General features: G+C 39.5%; 1 protein-coding gene across 1 annotated transcript in view; it reads right to left on the bottom strand.

Moving 5' to 3' along the window:
• The window catches only part of nav3 (neuron navigator 3), a 285,935-nt gene that overhangs the window by 89,309 nt on the left and 171,603 nt on the right, over positions 1-25,023 (bottom strand). Inside the window, exons 12-13 of the mRNA XM_055153752.1 lie at positions 7,332-7,461; positions 968-1,379 (exon numbers count right to left, since the gene is read on the bottom strand). Coding sequence (XP_055009727.1) covers positions 968-1,379; positions 7,332-7,461 — 542 coding nt within the window. The remainder of the gene's footprint in view (positions 1-967; positions 1,380-7,331; positions 7,462-25,023) is intronic.

The following is a 25,023-nucleotide window of genomic DNA, read 5'->3' as shown; positions in this document are numbered from 1 at the left end:
AAAGGGACAGTCCAGACTTTTGGACATAGGACCTCATTTCCTATTGAGCCAGAGTGTTGGAGACGTGTGGAGACACTTTTTTAAGTTTGCCTTAGTTATCCTGCCAGTAAAAACAGTCTTACCCACTCCACAAAGCACCCAAAGAAAATCTATTATCACACCAGATTATCGATGTAAATGTCTGTGTTGATAGAATAATGTTTGAAATAAAACTAACCTTGCATCGCATGAATTGTCACATGTTGAGGGACTATTTTCTCAGCAGCAGCAGCGGCATTTTACTTTGCCGGTAAGATAAGTGCTAAGTGATATCAGTCCCCCGCTGCCGAGCTTTATATCAGGAAGTACAACTCACTGCTGCTGCTCAGACATAAATCCTTCAAATGTAAGGTTGGTTTTACTTCTAAAATTATTCTATCAACACAGACATTCACATGGACAGTTTGGTGTAATAATAGATTTTCTTTGGGTGTTTTGTGGAGTGGGTAAGACTGTTTTTAGTGGCAGGAGAACTATGCACTAGTCTAAAGTGTCTCCACACGTCTCCAACACTCTGGATCACGAGGAAATAAGGTCCTATGTCCAAAATTCCGGACTGTCCCTTTAATGTCGCTCTCTCTCTCTTTAATTTTATGAATATTAATGTTCTGATTAGTTTGTATTGTGATTTTAATGTGTTTCTTATTCTTATGTAAAGCATTTTGATTACTTTGTGTACGAATTGTGCTGTACGAATAAACTTGCCTTGCCTTACCAGGGACGGTAAAAATGACATGATCTGTAACATGGCGTCTTTAACATAAGTGATTAAAGATTGCTCAAACATGCAAGAATCATTCCAAACACAACTTTGAGAGAGTAAATGAGAAGCAGAAACAACCACAACATGGTTAAAAGCTCTGAAAAGTTGATTTGCGTAATAGAGCTGCTTTAATTGACGCTGTAACCATGTATTGCTCTTTCTTACCTGTTGTTTTGAGCGCAGCCGATGGGGTTTTGGTTCTCGGTGGAGTGATTCCAACTTGAGCGCTCATCCCTCTTCTCCAGGAGCCAGTCTGAGACACCTGCCCCAGTGCTGCCCCCTTCTGGCCCTGCTCCTCGTACTGCGCCTGGTGGGCCTGGTGGGCCTGGTGGGCCTGGTGGGTCTGGTGGGTCTGGTGGGCCTGGTGGGTCTGGTGGGTCTGGTGGGTCTGGTGGGCCTGGTGGGTCTGTGTCTGGGCAGAGGGAGATGCCGCCGTGGGCTTCCATCTCTGAGATCCGCCGCTCTGGTCCATGGTTCCTCCGTCCTGCTCCTCCTCCACCTTCTTCAGGTCCTCTGCTCCGGCCCAGCTACTGCTCACCTCTGACTCTGCATGCTTCGACCGGCTGCCTCTCTGGGACTGGGGGGGAGAGAAAAATGGGGATCAATACATGAATATCAATGAACTATTAAAAGCACTGCCCTTGAAAAATGTGAAAAACAAAACTAGATCATTTTAAACGGTTTGCAGTTGTCCAAAGTCACGCCTCACTCACATTATTCCCCGCAATTTTGAGTTTTATAAATGCTTTTCACAACTTCAAGAGTTTTGCCATTATGATAAAGCTAACACTAAACAACTAGCATGCTAACACACACTTCAGACACATTATCAAATTATAAAATGCTTTAAAATTAGATGCAAACAGAACACAGCTGACTTATTTTGATCTCAAGAGCTACTTATAGAATGAATATATCTGTACTAGAACAAGACAACTGTTGCAGGTACAGGGAATTTAAAGATGCACTGTGTCATTTTTTTGGTTGAGAGTCCATCACCTGCTTGTTTCTATGGATGTGTCATTGCTCTGCCTTGAATGTTCCATAGTATGACATTAAACAGCTCTACTTTACATTTATTCAATTACAGTCAGGGGTGTAGTGGGCGTGGTACGTGGGGATTCGCCGTCCACCCACTTTTCCTGACGTGAGAGATATATAATAAAAATATATATATATATATATATATATATATATATATATATATATATATATATATAATATACAACTTAAATGTTTGACATTTAAGTTTTATTTTTATATTTGTTATTGGCAACAGTGAAAACAAACTGCATAGGCTCATGATATCTGCAGGACTGTCCTGTAGTGACCTGAACCAGGACTAAACCAGGACTGAACCAGAACTGAACCAGGTTCAGTCCTGAGTGTCAGGACTGGTTTAGTCCTGGTTCAGTCCTGGTTTAGTCCTGGTTCAGTCCTGGTTCAGTCCAGTCCTGGTTCAGTCCTGGTTTAGTCCTGGTTCAGTCCTGGTTTAGTCCTGGTTCAGTCCTGGTTCAGTCCTGGTTTAGTCCTGGTTTAGTCCTAGTTCAGTCCTGGTTTAGTCCTGGTTCAGTCCTGGTCCAGTCCTGGTTCGCTCCGGTTCTATTTTATCTTTTGGTTGGACGAAACTGAAACCGTCAGGTATGAAAACAAACTCTAACATAAATTATCGGGAGCCCAGATGCACCTCGTCGGAGCGCACGTCGAGGTTTTATTTCACCTCGATTTACCCGGGGACGAACTCAAAACCGACTTTCATTAACGACAGAAGTTTGTGAGAAGTTTGCGCTATCTTTAGATCCATTGTTGTCCAATCTGACACACCCTCTGTGTCTGATAAGAAGCCCACCCAGGACAGATGGTGCCTCTGCTGCGAGTCAGAAGAGAGAGAGAGAGAGAAAGACGATAGAGGGAATAAAGAAAGGAAGCGAGGGAGAGCAAGACAGAGAGGAGATAAACACTGGAGGGGACTGGAAAAGAGCAAAAAATAAGAAAAGGAAAAAGATAGAGGAACAGAGGAAGGACAGAGAAGGGGAAAAAAATGAAAGAAGCAAGAGAGGTGAGTGAGAGAGAGAGAAAGAGAGGGAAAGATAGACAAAAGAGAGAGGAGATAGGGGAAAGATAGTGAAAGGGAGCGAGGGAGAGGGGGAGCGTAGTGAGAGAGGAAGAGAGAGAGAGGAAAGATAATGAAATGGAGCGAGGAAGCGAAGTGAGAGAAAGAGAGAGAGGGAGAGAAAGAGAGGGAAAGATAGACAAAAAGAGAGAGAGAAGGTTATGAGAGAAGAAAGAGCAAACAAGAGGGTGAGAGAGTGAAAGCTAGATAGGAGAAACAGAGGGGGAGAAAGAAAGAAAGAAAGAAAGGGAGCGGAGTGAGAGAGAGAGAGAGGAGATAGGGGAAAGAAAATGAAAAAGGGAGAGGGGGAGCGTAGTGAGAGAAGAAGAGGGGAGAAACAGAGAGGGGGAGAGAGAGGGACAGACTGAGTAAGAGAAGAGAGAGAATGAGAGAGCAGCGGGGGGGGGGGGGGAATGGCGCAAGGAAGCGAAGAAGTGAGAGAGAGAAAGGGAGAAAAGAGAGCAAGAAAGTGGGTGAGAGAGTAAAAGCTAGATAGGAGGGGGAGAGAGAGGGAAAGTGGGAGAGAGGTGCAAGAAGAGTGAGAGAGAAAGAGAGAGGAGATAGGGGAGGAAGAGGGGAGAAACAGAGAGGGGGGAGAGAGGGACAGACTGAGTAAGAGGAGAGAGAGAGAGAGAAAGAGGAGGAAAACGAGGGGACTGGAAGAGAGCAAAAAAAATAAGAAAAGGAAAAAGAGGAACAGAGGATGAGCTAGAGAAATTGTGCAAGAGGAAACAGAGAGAAAGAGCTGCAAGAAGAGAGAGAGAGAGAGAGAGAGAGAGAGGGGAAAGAAAATGAAAGGGAGCGAGGGAGCAGAATGAGAGAGAGAGAGAGAAAAGGGGGGGAGATAGGCAAAAAGAGAGACGGAGGGTTGTGGGCGAAAAGAGATCAAGAGAGAGTGACAGAGTGAAAGGCAAATAGGAGAAACAGAGAGGGGGAGAGACAGGTGCAAGAAATGAGAGAGAGAGAGAGGAGACAGGGGAAAGATAAGAGTAAGACTGAGTAGAGAGAGAGAGAAAGAGAGAGAACTAGAGAGAGAGAGAGATACAGATAGAGGAGAAAAACAGTGGAGGGGGACTGGAAAAGAACAAAAATAAGAAAAGGAAAAAGACAGAGGGATAGAGGAGGAGCTAGAGAAATTGTGCTAGAGGAGAGAGAGAAAGAGGTGCAAGAAGAGAGAGAGAAGAGAGAGGAGAGAGGGGGAAGAAAATGAAAAGGAAAGCGAGGGAGCGGAATGAGACAGAGAGAGAGAACAAGTGAGAGAGAGAGAGACAGATGGAGGAGAAAAACAGTGGAGGGGGCTGGAAGAAAAGGAAAAAGTTCGAGGGACAGAGGAGGAGATAGAGAAATTGTACAAGAGGAGAGAGAGAGAAAGAGGAGAGAGGGGAAAGAAAATGAAATGGAGCGAGGAAGCGAAGTGTGTGAGAGAGAGGGGGGAGAAAGAGAGAGGGAGGGTTGTGAGACCAAGAAAGATGGTGAGAGAGAGTGAAAGATAGATAGAGGGGAGAGAGAGAGAAAGTGGGAGAGAGGTGCAAGAAGAGAGAGAGAGGGGGGGAAGATAATGAAAGAAGCAAGGGAGTGGAGTGAGAGAGAAAGAGAGAGGGGAAAGATGGGAAAAAAGAGAGAAAGCTGGGGAGCGAGAAAAAAGGGTGATAGAGTGAAAGATAGATAGAAGAAAGAGAGAACGGGGTGTAAGAAGAGAGAGAGAGAGAGAGGGGAGCGGAAAAAAGAGAGACTAAGCAAAAAAAGTGGGAGGGAAAGAAAGCGAAAGAGCACGAGTAAAAGATATGAATAAAGAGAAAGCAAGAGGGAGCTAAAGGAGTGATGAAGAGAGGGGGAGCAAAAGATAAAGAAAGGGAGAAAGAATGATTGAAGAGGAGATAGAGAATGACAGATGGAGCAAGAGAAGAGAGAGAAAGAGAGAGAACGGAATGAGGAAAACAGTAGAAGAGAGTAGGGGGTGAGAGAGGGATGGGGAGGAGATAGAGAAAGACAGAGAGAGCAGGAGGAGGGAGAAATACAAAGAGATAAAGCGCAAAATACAAGGAGATAGAGAAAAAAAGGAACAAAAGAAGAAAGAGAGAAAAATATAAGGAAAGAAAGAGGGAGAGGAGGTAGAAAGAGGGATAAAAGCAGCGCCCTTGAGCTCCCCCTGTCATCCCTCACGCTCACACCTGGCCCTGACTTTATGTAAAACACTAAACGCAAAATACACGACGAGGAAGGAGCCAGCGTCCTGCCAGACTCATTTACATCTGACACAGCTCCAGACCGGAACACAGAGTAAAAGGTGCACTGCGGAACTTTTCTCCTGGAGGGTCCGCCGACTTCTCTTCTCCCTGTTTTGCCTTTGATTATTCCACAGTACGGAAATAAACTCTGTCATCACACTGGAGCCGGCACATGGTAAGAATTCATGTTTTTAATGTATTTTTGTGCAATAAAACACCTGGAACTGAACAAATGTAAGAGAGATATGTTTAATGCCCCACTGTGGAACATTCCAGGCAGAGAAATGACATCTCCGTGAACTAGGGATGGGCATTTGATAAAATTTTCTTAATCGATCGTCAGGAGAATTAACTACTGATTTTCGATGAATCATTAATGTTTTTATATTAAAATGATCATCATTATTATTTCTATCTGCACTACTAATCTGCATAAATAAATTCAACTTTACGACATATAAACCATAACCACTCTAGAGTCACATCAGCCCGTTTGACATTATAATGTGTTTAATGCAGCTTTGTGCAACTCTCACAGAAACAAAACTTAAAACCACAAGGCTAATTTGCATAAACTAAGCGAAGAAAAAAAAGCTCTTGTGTCGCTGATGTGGTTCAACTTCTGTCGGATTAAAAGACATGACTCAGGTGAATACAGGTTAGTGTGACCATATTTGCGTTTGTCAAAACCAGGACACCGTACGGGGGGAGGGAGGTGGGGACTCGTCATCGACATTGAGCGACTCTCACCTGGAAAAACTTTTTCCCACTGGACACAGAAACATATGTGCTGCTTTATACACTGTGCACATGGACTCACACTTGTCCCGACCGGAAACGGAAAGCGTGAAATTTCTTATACAAGTCATCATTAAATACACATTTAAATACGCATTCGGTACGATGCAGACTGACTGAATGTTTCTGTTTGTGTCTCGCTCCTTCTGAGTGCAGAGAGACACATGTACAGACCCTGTTTGGTCACACTACGCACAGCAACCTACATTTGGTTTGTCGATTTAAGTGAACGTAATTGATGAAATTCTTAATGATCAATTATCGATTAATTGACTAATCATGCCCATCCCTACTGGACACCGAAACATGCTTTGTACACTGTGGACATGGCCTCACACTTGTCTCGACTGGAAAGCAGGGAATTTCTTGTACAACTCATGTGCATTTGTGCTTCTGCATGTTGCAGACTGACCGACTGTTTGTGTCTGCTCGCTCCTTCTGAGTCACAGACGCTACGAGAGACGCTCAGTTTAATGTCCCATTGAAAGGAAACAAAAACGCTAACATTTGCATCACTTTATAAAAAAAATTAGAAACCCGGACGGCCAGGACAGGATGTGAAAAACAGACGATTGGTCACAGCAACTTACAGTCGGTTTGTCGATTAAAAAATGAGCATAATCGACGAAATTCTAAATCGACTAATCATGCCCATCCCTACCGTGAACACAAACGAGTAGCGGACCATCCACCAACGTCACATTTTAAAGTCCTTACAGCAGGTTTTCATGTTCATTACTTGGTTTGGTTCAGTAGTTTTACTTGTGTTAAATAGGCCACGTTCAGACTGCGGCCTGAAGTGACCCAAATCTGATGTTCTGTAAACACTGAGCATGCTCTCTGTGTGTGACGACGTCGTGTACGCCAACGTGACATTCCAGCAAGCAAGTAAGCAATAACGTCTTCACGGAGAAAAGCATTTGATGAACCCTCCACCAGAAAAGTTACACATTGTAGCTTTTAAAAGGCTCTATTCACGCTTAGGCCATAAAACCGGAAGATGTTTGGGAAAATGTGGATGACGACTTGGCGAAAGTAAGTCGGACAAAATCTGGGAAAACTGAGAAAATGCCCCGGTTTTCTTCAACTACATGTCATTGAATTCTTTCTTTTTTCCTTTTATAAACTGCCTATTAATTTGTGTATTATAATTTTGTCTAATTAAAAAAAAAAAAGATGTAATTGTAGCGTTCCGTTATGTTCGGCAGATCAACAGTTACAACAATCAGAGTCACGTCCCTCATGAAAAGCTGTGGCAGGTTGTGAAGACGCTGCTGCTGAATCCACGGTTTTATCACATGCCCAGTGTCGGGAACTACACCGGAAGTCGTCATCCGCGTGTTTCCAAACGTGATTTAAATAAAATGTTTGAGCGACTTCTTCTGCTCACCTGTCCCGCTTTGCTCTTCCTCTGCGCGCTGCTGCCCCCGGTGTACGAGGCCGGAGTGTTCACGTCGTCTGTGCTGATGTTGTCCAAAGTGTCGCTCAGGCCGCTGCTCACAGAACTGCTGTCGTCCCAACTGCAAAAAAACACACAGGGAAATAAAAACATTTAAAAAGATGCACAAACTTTTATAATAGCTCATAGATTATATTAGAGCAAGTGACGGCAAAATCTTATATATGCTCAAGAATCACTTCAAAATATTGGTTTACTGTATAGAGAATGTTATTTTCTTTATTTCTTAATCATTTTCTGAGTAGCCACGTCAGATCTCTTCAAATCACCAGTCCAATATAGAAGTTCGCACAATGATTTGATGCCCGAATTGCAGATCCACACTCTACACTCGGCAAAAAACTATTGTAGCCACAGCTGCCCTGGTGTAGACCGATGGAGACGAGGCATCCACCATCTGTAGCTCAGGAGCCACCAGTAGCTCTCCACCCCCTTCCAAGTACCTCACCAAGGAATTTCTGAATTATAATTAACTAAAATTTCATGAATAGAATGACTATTAAAATTGTAAATGTATCGTTTTCGTTACTTTCTTTATGAATACATTGAAAATGGTTTATGTTCTAAAGGCTTCTAACTGTTCCTATCTAAGACCGTGGCTCTTATAATTATGGTATTTTTCGGATTATAAAGCGCACCGGATTATAAAGCACAATATCAGCAATGTTGAATTCTCTGGTCTATTTTCATACATAAGGTACACCGGATTATAAAGCGCATTAAGAGAAACAAACGGACAACACTTGAGACTGATCCTTAGCTCAAGTGTTCACGATCCATCGGCAGATTGTGGCATAATTCGCCCGGCTTTGCCTCCCTATCTTAGTGAACGTTTATTATGAATGTGAATGTGTGTTTTTTTTTTTTTTTTATTATTTCCTACAAGGTGGACTCAAATATACATTAAGTACAAATGTGTTTATTGCAGCTTTGCGCACATTTGTTTTACAGAAACAAAATGCCATAATGCTCAGACAATCCATCAAGCGGTGCGGCTTCATAGTTTACCAAAGTCGTACTAAAACATTTTGACAGATTTTTGAGTGTCGTGTGCCACATAACATCAGTTTGAGGTCAGTAAGCACAACCAGAATTAATACATAAGAAGCAGCGGATTATAAGGTGCACTCTCGAGGATTTTAAAGTGCGCCTTATAATCCGAAAAGCACGGCACTCAATTTCTTGCGACTACTAAAATGAGTAGCTCTCTGGCATTTTAGTTTTTTAAAGGAGGCTCACTGGAGGAAAAATGTTTGGAGACCCCTTTTCTAGAGCCACTGTTGCCCCACTGTGGTACCTGATATTCCCACGATAAGCAGGTACAACCACTAATAAAACATCTATATTTTTTACTAATCTATGTTACTCAAAAACAAAAACTAAGATTACACAACCACTCGGACACAAATTTGAAAATACAGTTCTATTAATCAGTTTCAGCCTGATTAACTTTGAATTGTGTCTCTATTTGGTCATTAAGCTTCTCATTCACCAAAACAAGGACAAAAGATCTCGGGTGTCGTAGCTCGATCTCTGCGGTGTCTGTTCTGAACCAGGAGCATATGGCCCAAACACAGACATTTAATCAGGTCTAAACGAACTGTCACAAACCATCAGCGCTCAAATCTACAACGTCATTAGGGCCATCAGAAGCCATCAGTCGGTCTGAGAACACCGGGGTCCGCAGCTGCTCCCCGTCTGAGCAAGAAGCACCACAGGCAGAGGCAATAAACGCTTTTCAGACCCGTTTCCACAGCAACGCCAAAAAGACATTTACAAGACTTTGTGTTTTATTATAAATCTGATCAGGCGAGACCAAAGCCGGTGTCTCAAAAATGTAAAAAAAAAAAACAAAAAAAACAACAACCTGAAACAGTTTGTAGTGATCCAAAGTTATTCCTCACTGACCCTTGAGCATTCAGAGCATCGTAGTTTTTCACTGCATCACGGTAAAGCTCAGAACAACTAGCATGCTGACCACACACTTCCTGATTCTTGGACCATGAAACACTTGTATATTAGATAGCGGCAGTACTCAGCAAGACCTGTGTACAAATGAACATTTTTAACCCCTTAACCGTCTCGTTGCAAAATAGGAAGTGAACATGGGCGCCCTTCTGGCTCCATTCACTCTGGGTCCAAATAACTTTGTATTGAATTTTTTTGTTTGTTTTATTATTTATTTTATTCATAAAGTATAAAAAGACATTAACAGTGTCCTAATGTTAAACATACAAAAATGAAAAGAATCTTATGTTTTCTGACCCCTTTTCCAGACATGTTAACACTTAGTGTAACTTTAAAACATTTCAAATCAATCTCAAGCGTGAGATTGACAGGTGGATCGGTGCAGCGTCGGCAGTGATGCGGTCGCTGTATCGGATCGTTGTGGTGAAGAGGGAACTGAGTCGAAAGGCGAAGCTCTCGATTTACCGGTCAGTCTTCGTTCATTCCTTCACCTATGGTCATGAGCTCTGGGTAATGACCGAAAGAACAAAATCGCTGATATAAGCGATCGAAATGAGTTTCCTCCACAGGGTGTCTGGGCACTCCCCTAGAGATAGGGTGAGGAGCTCAGTCACATGGGAGGAGCTCGGAGTAGAGCCGCTGCTCCTCCACGTTAAGAGGAGCAGCTGAGGCTTGGGCATCTGTTCCCAATGCCTCCTGAGCGCCTTCCTCGGGAGGTGTTCGGGGCATGTTCCACCAGAGCACCCTGGGGAAGACGCAGGACACGTTGGAGGGACTATATCTCTTGGCTGGCCTGGGAACGCCTCAGAGTTGGAGGAAGTGTCTGGGGTGAAGGAAGTAGTAGGGAGCCCCTGCTTAGAGACTGCTGCCCCCGCGACCCGGCCACGGATAAGCGGAAGGAAATGGATGGATGGCATTTCTGATCAATAAATTTCATTTCAGTGACAAATATTAATCAACTGGAAACAGAAATCTTCACTTTTACGCACAATATACAAACATATTGCACTGGATTTTATGTAATTTTTGAACATTTATGTCACACCCTTCTCAGTAACTGCTGCTGTCAGGCTTGTCAGTTTTATTCAGTGTTAACCTGCTTTACATGATCCTGGTGTTTTTGTTTCTCTATTTTGTCCTTAAATGAATTCACCTCTGTAACCGCAAGCCTCGATGAGCTTCATTTGACTGGAGCCGAACGCCGTGGGTGACGTCACATTCCCTTAATCCACTTCTTTATCCAGACTACAGGAAGACACATTTTCTTCGTATATGCGGGAAAGTGCATGGGAGCTGTCGGCACCTCTGATGCACAGCTGCAGGTCACGCTTTTTTTTTTTTCATTTGTACCAAAATGACCCAACTCTGCTGAAAATACGCGATTAAAGATTCCTCCAACACACATGAATCACTTAATTTCTAAACCTATTTATTACGTTAACGACATTTATATTGCGCAAGAGCCAAAGGAGAAACTCAGAGATCGACTAAAAATGGAGGAACAATGGCTCAAAGAAACCGGAGTTATTACACTTATTGATTTGGGGACTTCATGTCTCACAAAATCAATAGGGCCATAAAAGATAATTGCAGATTAACTTTACAGCAGCACATTAATACAATTTACGGTCAAAATGGGAGTTAAATGGTGCTGTAAGACTTTTATAAGAATTTTATAGTCAAAATACACACAAAAATACACAATTCTACACCAAACTACACCGACAAAAGATTTAATTCTTACTTTAATTAGGCTAGAAACGTCCACATTGTTAACAGCCCTAAAGGTAAATACATGAATGATTAAAAAAGTAGAATTAATAATCATAACACGGACATATTGGAATTTTAAACAGTTCAAATATCTAGAAATGATTATACTGCAAAGAGAAACAAAGCAGCACTTACGATATATATATCAAATAAAAACACAATTTCCAGGCAATACTAATAAATGTAAACAAAAAAGTACATCTAATTGTAAACATATAAAATTTTCAACTAACTACAATTTGCTTTTTAGGCTAAGAATGTTTTTTATGGATCAAAACAAAAACACAATTTCCAGGCCGTACAATTTTTCATTTCATTTCAATTTATTTATTTATTTTTTCTCTGCAGTTGTAAAAAAGCAAAAGGAACCAGGACTAAACCAGGACTGTACATAGACCAAGCCTGGATCAGACTAGGACTAAGCCAGGACTGGACATAGACCAAACCGGGATAAGACTAGGAAAAGCCAGGACTGTACCAGGGCTGAACCAAGACTGGACAAAGACTAAACCTGTATTAAACCAGAAATAACCAGAATTGAACCAGGATTTAACCAGAACTAAACCAGGACTGGACAAAGACAAAACCGGGATGAATGAGACTAGGACTAAAACAGGACTGCACCAGAACTGAATCTAGACTAAACCATATTTGAAACAAAACTAAACTAGGACTGAACCAAGACTGAGAAACGACTAAACCAAGACTGGACAAAGACTAAACCTCGATTAGACTAGGACTAAGCCAGAACTTCACCAGGACTGAATCTAGACTAAACCATATTTGACTCAAAACTAAACCAGGATTGAAGCAGGATTTAATCAGAACTAACCAGGATTAAACCAGGACTGGACATAGACCAAACCTGGATGAATGAGATTAGGACTAAAACAGGACTGCACCAGGACTGAATCTAGACTAAACCATATTTGAAACAAAACTAAACCAGAACTGAACCTGGACTGAACCAAGACTGAGCCATGACTAAACCAGGACTGGACAAAGACCATACCGGGATTATACCAGGACTAAGCCAGGACTGAATCTAGACTAAACCATAATCGAAGCAAAAATAAACCAGGACTGAATCTGGACTGAACCAAGACTGAGCCACGACTGAACCAAGACTGGACAAAGACCGAACATGGAATAAACCAGAACTAAACCAGGATTGAGCCAAGACCTAATCAGAGCTAACCAGGACTAAACCAGGACTGGACATAGACCAAACCTGGATTAGACTAGGATATTAAGCCAGGACTGGACCAGGACTGAATCTAGACTAAACCATATTTGAAACAAAACTAAACCAGGACTGAACCTGGAACCAAGACAGAGCCACGACTGAACCAGGACTGGACAAAGACTAAACCTGGAATAAACCAAAACTAAGCCAGGACTGAACCAAGATTAAACCTGGACTGAACAAGGACAGGACCAAGACTGAACCAGGACTGTAATTTCCCTTGTGGATCAATAAAGTTTGAGAAGTCTGAACCTGAATTGTCAACATATGTATTAAAGTTTTGCATTTTAGACCAAGAATGTTTTATTTGTCAACTGCAACAAAGCGAAACAAGAAAAAACAGGAACAAAATTACATGAAAAAACGAAGCGTCACTTTTACGTATCAAATCAAAAACACAATTTCCAGGCTGTAGATGGACTGACAATTTTTCATTTCAAAATCCATTATTTGCCATTTCCTTTTTGTATCCTTTGAGATTAATGTGTGGAGGAGACTGGCAGAAAAAAATGAAAAATGTTTTATTGAGATTAGAATGAAATGTGGCTGCAGGGAACATCCCCGTCATCACCACCGCCGCCGTCGTATTCTCTGGGGGTGAAGCTAACTGGAGGCACTGCTCTTTTTACAGTTAAAAAACAACTCCCTAAAAAACAAAACAAAAAATCCCTAAATTTTTCATTCTCATTACTGTTTATTTTGTATGATCATAAATGTTAAACTCTTGTGCCTTCTTCATTGCCGTTGTTGGTTTGTACGACCATAAACGAAAACAAAAAATCCTTACATTTTTCATTCTCATTGCTGTTTATTTTATATGATCATAAACGATAAACTTTGTACCTAGATGAACATAATTATTAGTTTGTATGACTATAAACGAAAATATGTTTCTGCATGTATGTATATGTAAACATTTATATTGAGTATATGTACTGGATATCTATGATGTGTATATGTATGTTTGTATGTACATATGTGTTTACAAATGTGTACTTGCATATGTATGTAAGTATATGTGGATATGTTTTTGTATATATGTGGGTATATTTTTTTGCAAATGACACGTAAGCACTCCAAAGGTGATTAAAATAAAAAAAATAAAATAAAAAAAAGTGAACCACGTGATTATGTAAAACAATTGGGGTAGGACTCTATAAGTTTTTTAAACTTCATCCTACTCCTTTTGAGCACCAGGTCCCAAATATGTCATGCATATATCACTATTTTTGTTATTGTTTTCGAATTTTGTTGTACCTCAAACAAAGAAATAAATGAATGAAAGGAATGAATGAAACAAATCCATCCAATATTACAGTCACAAACTACCAAGCATAAGCCAACAGTTTTTTAGTTAGTCTTTCTCGTTTTTGTTGAAAATCAAACACCTAAACACCATGGATGCTGCGTTTACTAAGATATAAATAATAATTATAATAAATTTATAATCCGTGTATTCTTCGTTCATTCGTTTTTCAAAATAAAACTAAAATGAAGAAAACGAAAAAACTATTTTCTTCATTATTTGTGTCCAAAACCAAAATGAAAAAACAGATAACAATAGTTTTTTTTAGTTTTCAATTTTGTGTTGAAATGAATAATGGAAAAAATGAAAAAAAACAAACAAAAAAAACATGTCCAACATTTTAGGCAATCGTGTTAACAAAATAACACTATTTCCAAAAACGATTTATATGAAAAGTGTGTATGTATATAGCTTTGTTTTTTCAGTTTTCAATTTTGTGTTTAAATTAATGATGGAAAAAATAAGTGCAAGCTGTAAAATGTGCAAGCTTTACATATCCATTTTTTTTTTTTTTACATCTTTAACATATACACTTTTTTTTTTTTTTTACATTTTTAACATATACACTTTTTTTTTTTTTTTTTTTTTGATTTTTAACATATACACTTTTTTTTTTTTTTTTTTTTTTTTTTTTTACATTTTTTTAGATTTTTAACATACACACTTTTTTTTTTTTTTTTTTTTTTTTTACATTTTCATTCTCGCTGTCTTCTTGCCCCAGGAGCAGATGGACCTGGTGCACTTGAGCGACTTGAGTCTTATCCACAGATCCACACAGACGGCTCTCTCCACACACTAATAACTCACCACCAGGGGGCGCTAAATAACGAGCTCAATGAACCACAGTGTGAATGACAGGATTATAATTAATACTTAATCTATGTGGCTTTATTAATTATGAGTCCAATTCAGACCCTCACAGTTTTAATTATGACGCGTATGAAGCTTTTCAATTATCCACTCTGAAATTAACCCAAATAATTCAGATTCAGCTCATTAGCAAAGTGTTTTAATTCAGACAGAAACAATATTGGAATTATCATAGTTAATTATTCAACTATTGTCAGATTTTACCATAAATCCAGTGGCAGGTTCATGGGGCCATTGATTTTTTAGTTTTTTTTTGTAGTTTTAAAAAGGCAAAAAGAATCAGGACTAAACCAGGACTGGACCAGGATTGAATCTAGACCAAACCATATTTCAAGTAGAACTAAACCTGGACTTAACCAAGACTGAGCCACGACTAAACCAGGACGAGACAAAGACCAAACCCGGAATAAACCAGAACTAAGCCAGGACTAAACTAGGACTTAATCAGGACTAACCAGGACTAAACTAGGCTTGAACCAAGACTGAACCAAGATTGAACCTGGACTGAACCAACTGAACTGTAATTTCCCGTGTGGTTCAATAAAGTTTGTCTTTGTCTAAGTCTAAGACTGAACTTGGACTGAATCTGGAATAAACCAGGACTGAACCAGAACTAAACCAGGACTAAACCAGGAGTAAACCAGGACTAAACCAGGACTAAACCAGGACTAAGCCAGGACTAAGCCAGGACTAAGCCAGGACTGAACTGGAGACAAGACTAGGGCTAAACCAGGACTAAATCGGGACTAAGCCAGGACTGAACCAAGAAACCAGGGCTATGGAAGACTAAGCCAGAAACCCAGGACTGAACTGGGACTGAACCAGGACTGAACTGGGACTGAACCAGGACTGAACTGGAGACTAGACTAGGGCTAAACCAGGACTGAACTAGGACTGAACCAAGACTAAACTAGATGTGAATCAGAATTAAACCAGGACTATGAAAGACTGTGCCAGGAACCCAGGACTGAACTGGGACTGAACCAGGACTAAATCAGGACTAAGCCAGGACTGAACCAGGACTGAACCAGGAATTAACCAAGAATTAGTCAAGACTGAACTGGGACTAAACCAAGACTGAACTGGAGACTAGATCAGGACTGAACCAGGATTGAACCAGGACTAAACCAGGACTAAACCACAATCTTATACACTTATATCCCTTTAAAGGACGATTAATTTGGAGCCTTTTGATAAACAACAACATGGATCTTTGTTACAGACCCTTTTCTAAAATAAACCCAAAATGAAAACACTATAACCCTGTAATAATTTAATCTTTAGAAATACACAGATATTATAAATAAACGAGCTCCTGTTGAGTGTGTTGATTCTGAAAGTGTTTTGAAAAGCTCGGTTCTCGGTGCAGATGTGATTAGAAACACTTGAAATCAGAGGAAATGAGAGGGAGGCGCAGCTGCCACTTCAACGAGAATATTCATTTATAGAGTTTTTGTCAACAACTCTGGCCATTGTAAACTACTGAGGCTGTTGCTTTGCCTGGAATGTTCCACAGTAAAGCATTAAACTGAAGGCCGATGGGCTGAATCTGTGTGTCATTCGTTCATTCGTTTTTCAAAATAAAACTAAAAATAAGAAAATTAAAAAACAACAAATTTCTTCGTTATTTGTCTCCAAAACCAAAATGAAAAAACGGATAATGATTTGTTTTTTTCAGTTTTTGAATTTGTGTTTAAATGAAAAATGGAAAAGAAAAGGATAAAGGCTGTTTCCCATTTCCATGACTTAAAATGAAAAATGAAGGACTTTTGCACCACATACTGACTGAACCAGGACTAAACCAGGACTAAACCAGGTCCGGGACCAGACCGGAAACAGAACGGCACTGAGAGAGGGACTTAGACTGGGACCAGACCAGGAGAGAGACCTGCACAGAGACTGGGACCAGACCAAAACTTAGATCAGGACTGAGACCGGGAACAGGACCAGGACGGAGACTGGGACTGGGACTGAGACCAGGACAGAGGTCGGGACCAGACCAGGACTGAGACCAGGACTGAGACCGTGAACAGGACCAGGACTGAGATTGGGACTGAGACCAGGAGACCAGGTTGGGACCAGACCAGGACTGAGACCAGGACATGAGACAGGACCAGGACTGAGACCGGAACTGAGATCGGGAACAGGACCAGGACGGAGACTGGGACTGGGACTGAGACCAGGACAGAGGCCGGGACCAGAGCGGGACTAAGATCAGGACAGAGGCCGGGACCAGACCGGGACTAAGATCAGGACAGAGGCCAAGGCCAGTCCGTGACCAGACCGGGATCAGACCGGGACCAGACCGGGACTGAGACCAGAACAAAGGCCAGGACCAGATCAGGACTGAGATCAGGACAGAGGCCAGGACCAGGTCAGGACCAGACCGGGACTGAGACCAGAACAGACGCCAGGACCAGATCAGGACCAGACCGGAACTGAGATCAAAACAGAGGCCGGGACCAGACTGGGACTGAGACCAGGACAGAGACCGGGACCAGACCAGGATGGAGACTGGGACCAGACGAGGACTGAAAACAGTTTAGTCCTGTTTCAGTCCTGTTTCAGACCTGATTCAGTCAGTTTTACGGTGGAAAAGTCCGGCATCGCAGTTTAAGTCACAGAAACGGGACTTCATCCGTTTTTTTCCATTTTTCATTTAAACACAAAATCAAAAACTGAACAAACAAATCATTATCAGTTATCATTATCATTTTGGTTTTGGAGACAAATAATGAAGAAAATTGTTGTTTTTTTCATTTTCTTATTTTTGATTTTATTTTGAAAAACAAATAAACAAATGACACACGGATCGCGCTGTAATAACAAAACTCTGCTCTAGTCAGAATTTGCGGTAAATAATTATGACACATCGCGACACTTCCGTCCGTTGCGAAAAAGCTCCACTCGTTTTATTTGTTAGTTTGTTTTTCACTACACAAAACTTGAAAAATAAACTAGAAAAATAAAAAGTATTAAAATCCCGCAGAACCGGCCCCGTTTAAAGTCTGTGTGGTTTTACTTTTCTAAATATTTCATGGGCTCCTCTTTTAAAACGCGCTCTGACAGAACTGTGTTGAACCAGACCCGGCATCGCCACGGCAACGTCATCGGCCGTCCCACAGGAGCAGCGAGCGAAAGAGCGAGAGAGCGAGAGAGCGTCCCGGGTAAAAAGACGGGAACACGCGAACCCACTCACCCCCACGGAAGAGGAGAGGAGAGAGGGAAGAGAGAGGAGAGAGAGAAGAGAGAGGGTTAAATTAACAATGAGGAGAAATGTACAGAGGAAAAAGAGGAGAGGAAAGAGAGGAGAGGGGGATGGAGAGAGAGAAAGAGGAGGGACAATACATTTGTGACGTCACTTGTCACTTAAAATCGTGTAAAAGATAATAAAAAAGGAGAGGGGGAAGATGGAAGGAGAGATGGAAGAGAAAAGAGAGGGTTAAATAAACAATGAGGAGAAATGTACAGAGGAAAGAGGAGAGGAAAGAGAGGAGAGGGGAAGGGAGGGAGAGAAAGAGGAGAGATGGGGAAGAGAAAGAAGATGTAAGGAGGGAGGGAGGGAGGGAAGAGAAAAAGGAGAGAGAGTGAGAGATAGAAAGAGAGAATAGTGAAAGAAGGAAAAGGAAGAAAGAGAGAAAGAAGGGGAGAACGAGAGGGGAAGAGAAAGAAGATGTAAGGAGAGAGAATAGAAGAAGGAAAGGAAGAGAGGGGACAGGGAGATAGAGAGAGAAAGAAGAAAGAAAGAAAGGGAGACAGAGGGGCAGGAGAAAGAAGATGGAAGGAGAGACAGAGGGAGAGAGGAGAAGAAGGAAAGGGAGTGAGGGAGAAAGAGAGAGAGACAGAGAAAGAGAGAGAGAAAGAAGGAAACAGAGAGAAAGAGCAAAAGAGAGGGAGAAGTGGAAAGAGAGAGAAAGCAGAGGGGGAGAGAGGAGGAGAAAGATAAACATTATGGATAGAAGATAGATGATATATGGAGGGAGGGAGAGAAAGAGAGGAAAGAAAGAAAGAAAGAGAGAAATGGAAAGAGAGAGAGAACGAGGGAGAGAGAAAGTGAGAGAAGGAGAGAGAGAGAAAGAAAGAAAGAAAGAAAGAAAGAAAGAGAAGGAAGAGAGAGAGAGAAAGAGGGAGAAGGGGAAAGGGAGAGAAAGAAGGAAAGGGGGAAAAAGGAGAAAGGTGAAGATTATGGATGGAAGGAGAGATGGAGGGAGGGAGATAAATGAGAAAAAGGGAGGAGGAGCATTAGAGAAAGATGCAGAGAACGGGAGAAAGGGGGAGAGAAAGAAGAAGAGGAGGAGAAGGAGAGAAAAATGGAGGGAGGAGAGCGTAGAAAGACAGGAGTGGAGGGAAGGAGAGGATGAAAGAAAGAGAAAAGGGGAAACGAGAGAAAGAGTCAGGGACAGATGGGAAAGAACCGAGTGTGCAAAGAAGAAAGGATGGAGATGAAGAGAAAGAGAGAAGAGAAGGATAGAGAGGGGAAGGGGAGGAGAGAAGAGGTGATTGAGGGTCACAGAGAAGAAAGGACAGAGAGAAAGAGAAGAGAAGACAGAGAGGTAAAAACAAAGAGGTAGAAGAGGTGTGGAAAGAAAAGGAGAGCTCGGGGGAGAGATAAAAAAAGAAGGATGTAAGAGGAGAGAAAGAGAAGAAGTTCGAGTCTGGATTTTGTCCCATTTATTTCACAAACAAGCTGCTAAAACGGGCAGATGGTGCAGAATAATTCCCCCCAAAATCCTCCATGACGCCCCCGGAGACGAGTTTGTCCACCGCACACTCACACAGAGCCCTGACATTTGGAAATAAACACACAATTATCAAACGGCAACAGCAGTTTAACATCTTCTGCAGACAAAATTCATTAAAAAATAGATATTACTGGTGTATTTTCATGTGATAAAAGCAGTTCAGTTAGGGTTCATCTCAACAGAATTGGGGTCGTATCTCGTTGGCTGATTTCACCGGACACTTCGACTTTACTGGAGCTCTGAGTGTGTGATTTTTGGCGCTAAAGATGCACTACGGAACATTTCAGGTGGTATGACACTGGAGTTACAGGTCTGAGCAGTGGAGAGGCGAGCTCACTCACGGCAACATCATCGTTCGTTGGTTCGTTTTTCAAAATAAAACCAATAATAAGAAAAGGAAAAGGTAACACTTTATAATAACTACACCTTACTTACCCTTAATAAAGCATGAACAAAGACTTAATTAATAATGAACAAAGATTTAATTAATAATGATTCATGCTTAGTAAATGCTTAATAAAGCATAATTAGTCTTCACTTTAGAAAAGCTCAAGACTTAACTAACAGATAACAGCTGCCTGAATTATCATTGCATTGTATTATTAGTAAATCATTCTCTCATAGCTTATTAATGATTAATAAATGCTCAAATGGTTAGTTCATGAGTAATTATGTATGAAATAATTATGAGTAACTATTTACAGCACAGGCAAATTAAGTGCAAGTGCTAATTAAGGTAGTAATTAAGTAGTTACTAAGTGTGAATTATTATTAATTAAGTCTTTCTTCATTATTAATTAAGCCTTTGTTCATGCTTTATTAAGGCTAAATAAGGTGTAGTTATTATAAAGTGTTACCAAAGAAAAAAACAACTATTTACTTTATTATTTGTGTCCAAAACCAAAATGTAAAAACAGATAAATATTTGTTTTTCAGATTTTGTGTTTAAATGAATAAAATAAAAAACAGATAACGACTGTTTCCCATTTCCGTGACCCGAAATTGACACATTTACCTAAGTTAAGCAGAAAGTGCCATAGACATACATGTATACGCCTATGGAAATTGCACAATGGAAACCCATGTGCAAACCTACGTCCTTTTTCGCGGAAATACGTCCTTTCTTCTTGGTAACCCTAAAACCCGAACATATGGCAACAGAAAAAATCTGTGTCATATTCAAGGTTTGTTCTTTTAATTTAAAGCAAAATGATAAGAGACTGGATGAAATATATATATATATATATATATATATATATATATATATATATATATATATATATATATATATATATATATATATATATTTCTCGCCATCTGCCCGATCCCTGGTCGCACATCTCTAGTTTAAATGGTGGCAACACAGCAAGAAGGTTCTGGGTTCGATCCCTTTCTGAGTGGAGTTTGCATGTTTCTGCCCGTGTCTGGATAGGTTTCATCCAGGTTGTTTTGGATTGATGGGGTAAACCGGAGCGGTTTACCCCATCAATCCAAAACATGCTACAGGTCTCCAGAACAGTTGATAGTCAAGGTCAGTAAAATACAATCAATCAATGAACCTGCCCAGGGACGACAGGTGGAAATTAACACTGATGCTACATCCTGATGTACAATGAATCTCTCCTGTTAAGGTTAATGCAAAAATTGTGCGCTGTCCCTGTCTCAAATAAATAAATAAGTAATGTTTGCACATTCAGCCAAAACAGAAACTATTACTAACATTATTCTTATGAATGGATGAACGAAGGTGCTCCGTTTGTTCTTATGCCTGAGTGCATGTTATAAAATCATGGATGTTTTATATAGAACTGGAGACAGTGACCAAGTCCCGCCCTTCGTACATGTCAATGAACGGGGGTCGGCTCACAAATTCAGCCAATCCGTGATAAACAGGAAACGGCTGTTACCGGTTTTCTCCAATATTCATGCAAACACAAAATCAAAAATTGAAAAAATAAATCATTATCCATTTTTTCATTTTGGTTTTGGAGACAAATAATAAAGTAAATAGCTGTTTTTGTTTTCTTATTTTTGGTTTTATTTTGAAAAACAAATAAACAAGTGATACACGGATCCAGCAAGAATGTGTGTTTGTTGTTGGTTTTTTTTCTATTTGGTAATAATTATAGATCCTTGTAACCTTGAAAAACATTCTACTGTGAGTGGGCTTGCCTCTCCGCTGATCTGACCTGTAACTTCACTGTGGACAATTCCAAGTTAAACAACATCTCTATGTCGATGAGCAGGTGGCAGACCCAAGAAAAGCTGCATAGTATGTCTTTAAAATGAGTTCAAATCAGCGTTTTCAGTCTGTCCTGGCACGAATCCAGCCACGATTTAGCCTTTATTGTTATTGAACCGTATCGATTCGATTTTAAATATATCGTATCGATTGAAAGTGCACTGTATCGAGGTATGTATCGCATCTACAGCTTCTTAATGACACCCAGTCCTACCTACCACACATTTTTAAGGACTATCTGGACTTCCCGTGAATCCTCCAGTGTCTTGTTAGTGAAGTTTTATCCCACTTTTCCATTTTTCTTTCAGACAGTGAACGCCTCGTGACCTGCCCCTGGTTGGTCATTCCACATCTTCAGACAGACAGCGGCTCAAATGTGCCCATATCCATATTAATATAACGCTGAGGCGCGGTTGAATTCTGGGAAAATGTCGAATATGAAGTTTCTATATCGGTGTTGAAAAGGTCACACGGTACATTCGTAGTCTTGGAAAGTATAAGGATTGTATTTTTATAAACTTAGACAAAACAATCTCTCAATGACTTTTAAAATCACCACTTCACCTGCGATACTGACAATAATATTCTCACGCAGTGTTGGGGAGTAACAGATTACATGTACCGAAGTTACGTAATCAGAGTACAAATTATGAGTAAATGTATTCAGTTACAGTTACTGTTTCAGTGAGTGGTAATTGGATTACAGTTACTTTGTTGAAATAAATGGATTACACAGAGGTATTTTCCTGTTTTCACATTTTGGGCTATATCCCTTTTTTTTTTTTTTGGAAATTGGAAATTCCACTCATTGCCGGAAAGTAAACCAGGTCTAAACTAGATCTAAACCAGACCTAAACCAGGTCTAAAACACATCTAAAACAGGTCTAAACCAGGACTAAAACCAGGTCTAAATTAGATCTAAACCAGGTCTAAAATAGGTCTAAAATCAGAAGTAAAACAGGACTAAAACAGGATTTAACAGGACTAAACCAGGACTAAAACTAGGTCTAAACCAGGTCCAAACCAAGTCTAAAACCAGGCCTAAACTAGACCTAAACCAGGTCTAAACCAGGACTAAAACCAGGTCTAAACTAGATCTAAACCAGGTCTACATCAGGTCTAAAATAGGTCTAAAACCAGGTCTAAACCAGGTCTAAAATAGGTCTAAAACCAGGTCTAAACCAGGACTAAAACCAGGTCTAAACTAGATCTAAACCAGGTCTAAATCAGGTCTAAAATAGGTCTAAAACCAGGTCTACACCAGGACTAAAACAGGATTTAACAGGATTTAACAGGACTAAACCATGCTGTGTGGACGTGTCTCCTCCTCTTCTATCAATAATATTTTTTAATTTGGTTCAGTAAAATCTGATCTTTTCATTTTCTTTTATCAGACAAAACATCTTATCCTCGTCTTTGCTTCTCTACAGCAAACCAAGTAATCCAAAGTTATAACCAATTTATGTCTCTCTTTTTTAAAATTTTAATCTTCATGATTATTTATGTTTTGATTTGTTTTTATTATGATTTTTATGTATTTCTTATTCTGTAAAGCACTTTGAATTACTTTGTGCTATACAAATAAACTTGCCTTGCCTTGCCTTGCCATCACACTTGACTAAAATCACAATAAATATTAAATATATATAAAAACACATGATTTTTCCAAGACAAACGTACTAAAATTGATAAATAAATAGATTACAATTTATTAATAATAAGTACGATAGCAGCTGGAACGAAGCTCCTTTTAAAGCATTCGTTCTAGATCTTGGGACTAAAAGCTTCTGACCAGAGGGAAGCAGCTGAAACTCTGAGTTTAGTGGATGTTGCACGTCTTTTATAAAACTCTGGGACATCGTCTGTAAGTGTCTCGCGTACAGAGAGTCCAGGCGGCTCTGAGGATGAACAATCACCTCACTCGCTCATTTAACCGACTGATTCAGGGAGTTCTTGTTTTTAGCAGAGACGCTCCCAAACCATAGCCTGAATCATCAGCCGGTTTCACTTCGTTGAAACCGTCTGACCTCACAGCATTAGGATTCCCCATAGTCTCCATCGTCTTCATAATTTCTTGGCTTTTCTTTAAAGTTTTTAGTTTTTTTTTTATTATCTATTTGCCTTTTGTCATCAGAACTCGCCAAAGCTTACAAGTCAGACTTTTACACCGGATGCCCCAACCACATTACTCTCTTATTTAAACTGATTCACCAAAAAAAAAAAAAAACAAAAAAAAAAAAACAAGGGCCAATTCCTTACACGTGCAAACAAACGTCAGTCCAAAAAAATAAAAAATAAAAAATCTGAGGATCTTTTTTTTTGTAGTTTTGTATTCGTTGTGGGTGTTGCTTTATGTTTTTGTGGGTTTTTTGTTTTTGTTTTATGTTGATTAATGTATTTTGTTAAATGCTGATGATTATATTTTGTTAAATGTTGATTATTGTAGTTAAATGTTGATTATTGTATTTTGTTAAATGTTGATTATTGTATTTTGTTAAATGTTGATTATTGTATTTTGTTAAATGTTGATTATTGTATTTTGTTAAATGTTGATTGATTATTTATTTTGTTTAAATGTTGATTATGTATAAATGTTGATTATTGTGTTAAATGTTGTTGTTTTTTAATTGATTATTGTATTTTGTTAAATGCTGATTATTGTATTTGTTAAATGTTGATTATTGTATTTTGTTAAATGTTGATTATTGTATTTTGTTAAATGTTGATTATTGTAGTTAAATGTTGATTATTGTATTTTGTTAAATTTGTTATTTGTTAATGTTGATTATTGTATTTTGTTAAATGTTGATTATTGTATTTTGTTAAATGTTGATTATTGTATTTTGTTAAATGTTGATTATTGTAGTTAAATGTTGATGATTGTATTTTGTTAAATGTTGATTATTGTAGTTAAATGTTGATTATTGTATCTTGTTAAATGTTGATTATTGTATTTTGTTAAATGTTGATTATTGTATTTTGTTAAATGTTGATTATTGTATTTTGTTAAATGTTGATTATTGTTTTTAGTTAAATGCTGATGATTGTTTTTTGTTAAACGTTGATTATTGTATTTTGTTAAATGTTGATTATTGTATTTTGTTAAATGTGTTGTTATTTGTTAAATGTGATTTTGTTAAATGTTGATTATTGTATTTGTTAAATGTTGATTATTGTTGATGTTGTATTTTGTTAAATGTTGATTATTGTATTTTGTTAAATGTTGATTATTGTATTTTGTTAAATGTTGATTATTGTATTTTGTTAAATGTTGATTATTGTAGTTAAATGTTGATTATTGTTTTTTGTTAAATGCTGATGATTGTTTTTTGTTAAACGTTGATTATTGTATTTTGTTAAATGTTATATTCTGTTGTCCTTAATAAAACAACAACAACAACAACCTTATGCATTCTGACCATCCTAATTATTCACCACGATGAGTTTCGAAGCGTTTGTCCCACAACAACTAGCAT

Source organism: Boleophthalmus pectinirostris, unplaced genomic scaffold (assembly GCF_026225935.1).
Source record: "Boleophthalmus pectinirostris isolate CB_2022bp ecotype Guang Dong unplaced genomic scaffold, ASM2622593v1 HiC_scaffold_18, whole genome shotgun sequence".
NCBI classification, from domain to species: Eukaryota; Metazoa; Chordata; class Actinopteri; order Gobiiformes; family Gobiidae; genus Boleophthalmus; species Boleophthalmus pectinirostris.
This window is presented reverse-complemented; position numbering and strand designations above follow the sequence as displayed.